The sequence below is a fragment of the Microtus oregoni genome, unplaced genomic scaffold (assembly GCF_018167655.1).
Source record: "Microtus oregoni isolate MIOR12 unplaced genomic scaffold, Mior012 000001F_ref0000356, whole genome shotgun sequence".
Lineage (NCBI taxonomy): Eukaryota > Metazoa > Chordata > Mammalia > Rodentia > Cricetidae > Microtus > Microtus oregoni.
This window is the reverse complement of record NW_024543060.1, coordinates 64,614,952-64,623,844: the sequence shown is the minus strand read 5'-3', so window position 1 is coordinate 64,623,844 and position 8,893 is coordinate 64,614,952. Positions and strand designations below refer to the sequence as shown.

At 45.6% G+C, this 8,893-nt stretch overlaps 1 protein-coding gene and 1 non-coding gene across 2 annotated transcripts; both read left to right on the top strand.

Annotated features, from left to right (window-relative positions):
- Positions 1-2,752: 2,752 nt before the first annotated feature.
- Positions 2,753-2,854, top strand: LOC121465039. The gene has a single exon (XR_005976606.1). It is a non-coding gene; the product is annotated as a U6 spliceosomal RNA (small nuclear RNA).
- A 1,287-nt stretch (positions 2,855-4,141) lies between these two features.
- On the top strand, positions 4,142-5,584 carry Il23a (interleukin 23 subunit alpha). Its single transcript, XM_041663155.1, has 4 exons — positions 4,142-4,353; positions 4,742-4,843; positions 5,088-5,228; positions 5,331-5,584. The coding sequence occupies exons 1-4, from the start codon at positions 4,192-4,194 to the stop codon at positions 5,508-5,510; spliced, it is 585 nt and encodes a 194-aa protein (XP_041519089.1). The 5' UTR covers positions 4,142-4,191; the 3' UTR covers positions 5,511-5,584.
- Positions 5,585-8,893: the final 3,309 nt, after the last annotated feature.

The following is an 8,893-nucleotide window of genomic DNA, read 5'->3' as shown; positions in this document are numbered from 1 at the left end:
GCTATTTTTATGAAAGTCAACTGCTAAAGCATCTATTTAGCACGTGTAAGCACCTAGCAGGAACAAAGCCTGAGTTTAACCCCAGTATCTCCAAAAAACAAATATTCTCTGGGCTGAGTCTATAGGTCAACAGTTTAGCGCTTGCATAACATACACACGTATAAGAAGCTCTAGTTCACAACATACACACACACATGCACACACGAACATATCCATGTCTGTGTGCTCTCTCTCTCTGATTTCTCCCAATAAAAGCAAGTAGAACTTCATGCAAGAACATGAGGTGGAGGCAGGTGGATCAGTAGTTCAAGGCCATTCTCTGCAGCATCATGACTACGTAGCCTGGGCTATGGGAGATTCTATCAAAAAAACAAAACCAAACCGCAAAAGTGGCAGGCAGGAGGACATAGGCACTTGGTATTCCATATTCCATGGACTCCTATATCAAAATAGGAAATACCTAACTCAAAGGATCTCTGACATCACAGGTTCACACACAAAAGCTAAGTGCTAAGAGGCTTCAACAGTTCCTATACAGAGGGCTGGAGAGATGGCTCAGAGGTTAGGAGCATTGCCTGCTCTTCCAAAGGTCCTGAGTTCAATTCCCAGCAACCACATGGTGGCTCACAACCATCTGTAATGAGATCTAGCCTCTTCTAGCCTGCGGGCATACACACTGACAGAATATTGTATACATAATAAATAAACAAATATTAAAAAAAAAGAAAAAGAAAAAAAAACAGTTCCTATACAGAAATCTCTACATTGAGAGCTCATAATTCTCATAATTTAAGAGACCTCAGGAGTTAAAGAGCTTGAGATACATGGAATGAATAAGTTACTTTTGGTTTTGTTGAGCTAAATTCTCACTATGTAGCCCAAACTGGCCTTGAAATTGTGATTCTCCTGTGTAAGTGCTCCCAGTACTGGGGATAGAAAAGAGTGTCACCACACCCCACTCAAGAGTTCATTGCTGGACAGTGATGGTGCGTACCTTTAATCCCAGTGCTCAGCAGGCAGAGGCAGGCGGATCTCTGTGAGTTCAAGACCAGTCTGGTCTACAGAGCTAGCTCCAGGACAGGCTCCAAAGCCACAGAGAAACCCTGTCTCGAAAAACCAAAAAAAAAAAAAATTAAAGATCCAAACCAGGTGTGGTAGTGCTCACACCTTTATCCCTACAGGAGGCAGCTGAGGCAGGCTGATCTCTGAGTTCAAAGCCAGCCTGCTCTACACAGTGAGTTCTAAACCATCCAGGCTACATAGTGAGACCCTGCCTCAAAAAAAAAAAAATTCTGGAGATCTGATGAGAATACTTGCCTAGCGTGTGTGAGGCCTTAGGTTCATTCTCCAGAACCACAACAAATAGGGGAAGTGTGAAGCCAGTGGGAAAGATGCCTCAGCGGGTAGAGGTGCCAGGTGCCAGCTGCCAGAGCCTGGCAACCTGAGTTCAGTTCCTGGAAAGCACGCCAAGGTGGAAAGAGAGAACTGACTTGAACGTTGTCCTCTGATGTCCACAGGCGTACTGAGGCACACACGCATCCACACACATGGTAATTTTAAGCAATTTTAAGCATTTTTTTGTTTGTTTGTTTTTTGAGACAGGGTTTCTCTGTAGCTTTGGAGCCTGTCTTGGTACTAGGTCTTGTAGACCAGGCTGGCCTCAAACTCACAGAGATCCGCCTGCCTCTGCCTTCCGAGTGCTGGGATTAAAGGCGTGCACCACCACCGCCTGACTAATTTTAAGCATTTTAAAAATTTTTTATGTACATTGGTATTTTCGTCTTTCCTTCTTTCTTTCCTTCCTTCCTTCCTTTCTTTCGTGCCTGTGTGAGGATGTCAGATCCCCTGGAGCTGTAGTTACAGTCAGTTGTGAGCTGCCATGTGGGTGCTGGGGATTGAACCCAGGTCCTCTGGGAGAGTAGTGCTCTTAACCACTGAGCCATCTCCCCACCAATTTTTAAAAGTAGAATCTGAAGGCAAGTTATTGGCACCATGGTTCTAGTGGTCTGTGTTAAATTACTTATCTCCGCCCCAGGCTCCCCAGCTGTCATATGCAGTATGTAGTATAATAACACTTACTGAGTAGAATGTCTTGTGAGACTTAGGTTAATGCACATAAAGTGCTTAGAGCAAGTGCACAGCAGAACGTGAGAGCCAACTGCACGTTAGCCATCATTATTACCCACCTGGGGGACCTTCAGCTGGACTCTGAGGCTGAGCATCCAGCTGGAAAGGCCTGTCTAGGAGTGTCTTCTGAATGTGATTTGCATAACGGTTGAGAGCCAGCTGACGTCAAGAGCTTCTTGAAGTCCTAGGTCAGCCGTAGCCTTGGAAATGGTCCCAGCTGCGAGACAGCCCCAGAGTCTCCCCACGGACCCTGCTTCCTACTCCACTGCTAAAGCAGCAGGAAGTGAAACAGCTCTGGGCCTATAGCTTGCCCCATCCAGCTCATCCCACCTCCCTTTCCTTATCTTTCCTTCACCTTTCAGCTCCTTTTAGGACTCTCGGGACATGGACCAGAGGTAGCAAAAGTAGAAGAGACACTACACAAAGTAGGGGTGGACTCCCCAGACAGCCTCTCAATTCCCTTATTCCATTTCTACCCATCCTACGTAGACGAACCATCTCTCCCCCAAAATCTCTCCCCTAAAGTGAGTCAGTCCTACGGTGCTGGCAAGGTCTCATCTAAAGGTAGGCATACCTGCTACAGCATCCTAATGACACATGAGCCGGAAGTTTAGAACAGTCCTGAAGGGTCCTTGCTTCTACACACCTTGCTAAAATCGGAAGGATACAGAGATTGGCATCCCTGTGCAAGGATGACATACCAATCCGTAAAGCATTTTATATTTAAAAACTAGACTCTGGATGGTGGCATACACCTTTAATTCCAACACTCAGGAGGTGGAGGCAGGCAGATCTCTGAGTTTGAAGCCAGCATGGTGTACAGAGTGATTGCCAGGCCAGCCCGAGAGGGGCCCCTATTGAGAATATGTCTCTCAGAGGAACAGTTAATTTTGAGAGCCTTCCGTGTGGTCATCTACAGTCTCATTCTGACATCCAAATTGTCCTGGGCCCCTCCGTAGGGCTGGGGCAATTCCAGCTCCAGACCACCCTCCCCTCCCACGTCCAACCTCATGCTGTCAGTTGCTTCCCTGGATGTTGCGTCATGGACGGTGATGAAATCAGCCATCAGTGGATTTTACCCGTGGATGCAATAGGCTGCAAGCCCAGCACGGATCACTGCCACTGTACCTTCAGCTGCCCAGAACTTGTAGCGATACTTTTCCAGCCATGGGGTAGGATGGGTGGGGGTGGAACGTCGAAGTTGCATTTCCAGTCCTTGTTTCCATTGGTTCCCTGAAAAATCATTGCCTCAAACCCACAGAACTGAGGACAACCTGAGGCTAAGTGGAATGAGAAGTCAAGCGGTTCTTGGCCAACCTTATCACCCCAAAGTACCCTTCCCACAGTGAGGGCTGGCATAGTAATGTCTTACCCTGCCATGAAATGGCATCTCAGGTCACAAAGTACTTCCATGGTTACTGTTGCCTCCAAAAGCAGGACCACCCAGTGAAAAGAACACCCTTTCCCACGGTGGAAAAGACGGGCTTTGTTCTCACGTAGATGGTATCATACGGGAACCAAAGTTCATTTCAAACTGAGCTCACCCTGGGATTTGGCGATGAATGAATACTGTTTTGGTTTTTCCTCGGGCAAGAGGAAGTGAGGAAATCAGAGTGGGATGAGGTAAGAATAATGCCTTGAGAGGCAAAAATATCAGACGGATTGCACGGGAAGGAACTGGAGATGGCATGAATTGAAATATTCGTTCCTTCCCCACCCCGGCTGCAGATATTTCTGTTCCTGGAGAGCGTGACACACGTCCCATCCTCGGCCTCTGGCCACAGCGACCTCACCGCTCATTTCCCCTGGAACCGAGGAGGCATACCTGGGCTCTCCACAGAGGGAGATGATGCAGGGAGGGAAATCCCACCTGCTCTGAGTCACCTGCTAGTGTAAAGGGCGGGTCTTACAGCTCAGGGACCTTAAAAAGAGACTGTGAGACAAAGGGAAGAAAACAGGAAGCATCTTAGAAACCGGACTACAAGAGTCAGAATAAAAAGAGGCGGGTGGAGAGTCCACCAGGCCTGGTGCAGGTCACAGAGGATTTGAGAAGCAGACACCAAGATGCTGGACTGTAGAGCCTTACTACTGCTGTGGCTGCTGCCCTGGGCGGCTCACGGCCGAACGGTGCCCCGGAGCAGCAGCCCTGACTGGGCACAGTGCCAGCAGCTCTCTCAGAATCTCTGCACACTGGCCTGGAGTGCACATCCCCGAGAGGGACCGATGGTAAGTGCGAGCTCCTGGAGCGATGCAGAAACCTTCGCAAGCCCTAGAAGTGTGAAGTGTGATGTAAGCTGGGGCCCTGGGTGGACTCTGGAGGGCTGAAAGTCGTCACAGAATGAGAGAGGACAGAAGATGAACTTCGGGGAGAGCCTAAGAGTCCATTGGAACGCAAAAGTTACTTGTGTTGCCGGGCAGTGGTGCATACCTTTAATCTCAGCACTCAGGAGGCAGAGGCAGGCAGATCTCTATGAGTTCGAGGCCAGCCTGGTCTACAGAGTGAGTTCAAGGGCAGGCTCCAAAACTGCACAGAAACCCTGTCTCAAAAAAGCAAAACAACAACAACAACAACAACAACAAAACCTTATCTCATCCTCCCTTGGCCCCATTCCAGGATCTGCTAAGAGAAGAAAGAGGTGAAGAGGCTAGAAATGACGTCCCGCACATCCAGTGTGGGGACGGCTGTGATCCCCAAGGACTCAAGGACAACAGCCAGGTACTATCCAGATGATGTTAGTAATCTAGGGCAGGGGGAGGAATGAGCTGGCATCATATCGACCCCTCGCTATTCCTGAGATGGTAAAGAACTGCCAAGGGCTTAAAGCCGGCCTGAGCTACCTGGCGTAGGTTTAAGGCCACAGCCTGAGCTAGTGGGATGCTGTCTAAAGAAGAGGGAGAAAAGAAAGCAGGGCACTGGAAAAGAGTATCCATATGTTTTCATTGCTTCCTTCTTTCCCTAGATGTGCCTGCAAAGAATCCACCAAGGTCTGGTTTTTTATAAGCAGCTGCTGGACTCAGACATCTTCACAGGGGAGCCTTCTCCACTCCCTGATGTGAGCCAGCTTCATACCTCCCTACTGGGCCTCAGCCAGCTCCTCCAGGTATGAACCCGGGGTCTGGAGGATGGGACTAGCCAGTGTCCGAGACAGAAGCTGGGAGCTTAGTATTAGAACCCGTTCTGACTGTATCTTGTGTCCTTTCAGCCAGAGGATCATCCCTGGGAGACCCCACAGAGGCCTAGCCTGAGTCCCAGCCAGCAGTGGCAGCGTCCCCTTCTCCGCTCCAAGATCCTCCGAAGCTTCCAGGCCTTTGTGGCGACAGTTGCCCGGGTCTTTGCCCATGGAGCAGCCACCCTAACGGAACCCTTAATGCCAACAGCTTAAGTATAGCACCCAGGTTCCCAGCAATGATAAGATCAATCTACCAACCCAGGCATCTGTAAGCCAACAAGCTAACTGACCCATTAGTACTTTTGGTTGTTGTTTTGTTTTGTTTGAAGGGCAAGGGCAGCTTTACTACGGGGGGTGGGGGGGACCAGAGCAGGTAGCTCCCTAGAGGAAGAAGATGGAGATGAGGAATAAAGTCCCGCGGGAGCACGTCAGGGAAGCAATGAGAAAGGCCAGAGCACCAGAAAAAGTGAGCCCAAGCAAGCTCGGTACCTGCCTGCTTAGTCCCTGAGGACAAAAGGCCAACGTGGACCGACTGTGATTTCACCTGGGACAAAGCTGCATATTTATTAACCCGGAAGGGAGATTTGGGTATTTATCCTTGTAACAGAAGTTTACAGGATTGTTATTTATTATATTTATAAGGAATTATGTATTTTTCCAATAAAGACTTATTTATGTGGCTCTCTGAGTCTAATTTCCCTTTCTTTTTCCTTCCTTCCTTTCTTTCTTTCTTTCTTTCTTTCTTTCTTCCTTTCTTGTTTTTCGAGACAGGGGTTCTCTGTGTAGCTCTGGCTGTCCTGGAACTCACTCTGTAGACCAGGCTGGCCTCGTACTCACAGAGATCCGCCTGCCTCTGCCTCAACAGTGCTGGGATTAAAGGCGTGCACCATCACTGCCCAGCTTTCATGACTCTACTTTCTTTTTTTAAATTTATTTATTCTTATTTAATATGCATTGGTGTTTTGCCATGGGTGTGAGGTCCCCTGACACTGGAGTTATAGACGGTTGTGAGCTGCCATGTGGGTGCTAGGAATTGAACCCTGGTCCTCTGGAGCAGTCAGTCCTCTTTTTTTGTGCATTTTTTTAAATAATAATTTTAATTAATACATTGAAAGGAAAGGGAAGTTACATTCTGAAGAGGAACCAATGCATATCGGACCATTTCTAGATTAAAGGCAAATATTAAGGCGACCGCTTTTATAAGATTCCACCACAGTTTGTAGAGAGCGGACTAAGAGATCGATCAACAGTTAAGACCACAGATTATTCTTCCAGAGGGTTTTAGTTAAATTCCTAGTACCCACTGCAGGTGGCTCACAACAGCCTGTGACTTCAGCTCACAGGCATCCAATGCCTCTGGTCCATGTGCATGTGGCACACACCTTCAGACGCACATAGCCACACAATTAATAAAAAATGATTTTATATATTTTTAATTAATATTTATTGAGCTTTACATTTTTCTTTGCTCCCCTCCCTGCCTCTCCCTTCCCCCTTTAATCCTCCCCCAAGGTCCCTATGCTCTCAATTTACTCAGGAGATCTTGTCTTTTTCTACTTCCTACTTCCCATGTAAATTAGATCTATGTAAGTCTCTCTTAGTGTCTGCATTGTTGTCTAAGTTCTCTGGGATTGTGGTTTGTAGGCTGGCTTTCTTTGCTTTATGTTTAAAAACTTCCTATGAGTGAGTACATGTGATTATTGTCTTTATGTGTCTGGGTTACCTCACTCAAAATAATGTTTTCTTGTTCCATCCATTTTCCTGCAAAATTCAAGCTGTTATTTTTTCTTGCTGTGTAGTATTCCATTTTGTAAATGTACCACATTTTCCTTATTCATTCTTTGATGAAGGGGCATTTAGGTTGTTTCCAGGTTCTGGCAATGACAAACAAAGCTGCTATGAACATAGTTGAACACTATGTCCTTGTGGCATGATTGAGCATCCTTTGAATATATACCCAAAAGTGGTATTACTGGGTCTTGAGGAAGGTTGTTTCCTAATTTTCTGAGAAATCACCACACTGACATCCAAAGGGGTTGTACCAGCTTGCATTCCCACCAGCAATGCAGGAGTGTTCCCTTTAACCCACAACCTCTCCAGCATAAGTTGTCATCAGTGTTTTTTTTTTTTTTAAATATTTATTTATTTATTATGTATACAATATTCTGTCTGTGTGTATGTCTGCAGACCAGAAGAGGGCACCAGACCTCATTCCAGATGGTTGTGAGCCACCATGTGGTTGCCGGGAATTGAACTCAGGACCTTTGGAAGAGCAGGCAATGCTCTTAACCACTGAGCCATCTCTCCAGCCCCGTCATCAGTGTTTTTGATCTTGGCCATTCTTACAGGTGTAAAATGGAATCTCAGAGTTGTTTTGATTTGCATTTCTCTGATGACTAAGGATGTTGAACATTTCCTTAAGTGTCTTTCAGCCATTTTAGATTCCTCTGTTGAGAATTCTCTGTTTATATCTGAACTCCATTTTTTTTATTGGATTATGTGATCTTTTGGTGTCAAATTTCTTGAGTTCTTTGTATATTTTGAGATCAGACCTCTGTCTGATGTGGGTTAATGAAGATCTTTTCCCATTCTGTAAGCTGTCGTTTTGTCTTGTTGACCATGTCCTTTGCTTTACAGAAGCTTTTCAGTTTCAGGAGGTCCCATTTATTAATTGTTTCTCTCAGTGTCTGTGCTGCTGGGGTTCTATTTAGTAAGTGGTTCCCTGTGCCAATGTGTTCAAGTGTACTTCCCACTTTTCTTCTATAAGGTTCAGTGTGGCTGACTTTATGTTGAAGTCTTTGATCCATTTGGACTTGAGTTTTGTGCATGGTGATAGATATGGGTCTATTTTCATTCTTCTACATGTTGATATCCAGTTATGCCAGCACCACTTGTTAAATATGCTTTCTTTTTTTTCCATTTGCTATTTTTTGCTTCTTTATCAAAGATCAGGTATTCAAAGGTGTGTGGATTGATATCCGGGTCTGCTATTTAGTTCCATTGGTCCTCCTGTCTGTTCTTTTGCCAGTACCAGGCTGTTTTCAGTACTGTAGCTCTGTAGTAGAGTTTGAAGTCAGGGATTGTGATGCCTCCAGAAGTTCTTTTATTGTACAGGATTTTTTTTGGCTATCCTGGGTTTTTTGCTTTTCCATATGAAGTTGAGTACCTTTCTTTCAAGGTCTTTGAAGAATTTTGCTGGGATTTTGCTGGGCATTGCCTTGAATCTGTAGATTGCTTTTGGTAAGATTGCCATTTTTACTATGTTAATTCTGCCTACCCAAGAGCATGGGAGGTCTTTCCACTTTCTGGTGTCTTCTTTAATTTCTTTCTTCAAAGATTTAAAGTTCTTGTCATACAAGTCTTCCACTTGTTTGGTTAGAGTTACTCTGAGATATTTTATGCTATTTATGGTTATTGATTCTCTGATTTCTTCCCCAGCCCTTTTATCATCTGTGTACAGGAGGGCTACTGATTTTTTTTTTTTAGTTAATCTTGATTCCTGCTACATTGCTGAAGGTGTTTATAAGTTTATAAGTTGTAGAAGTTCCTTGGTAGAACTATCATATCATAAACAAACAGTAAGAGTTTGACTTCTT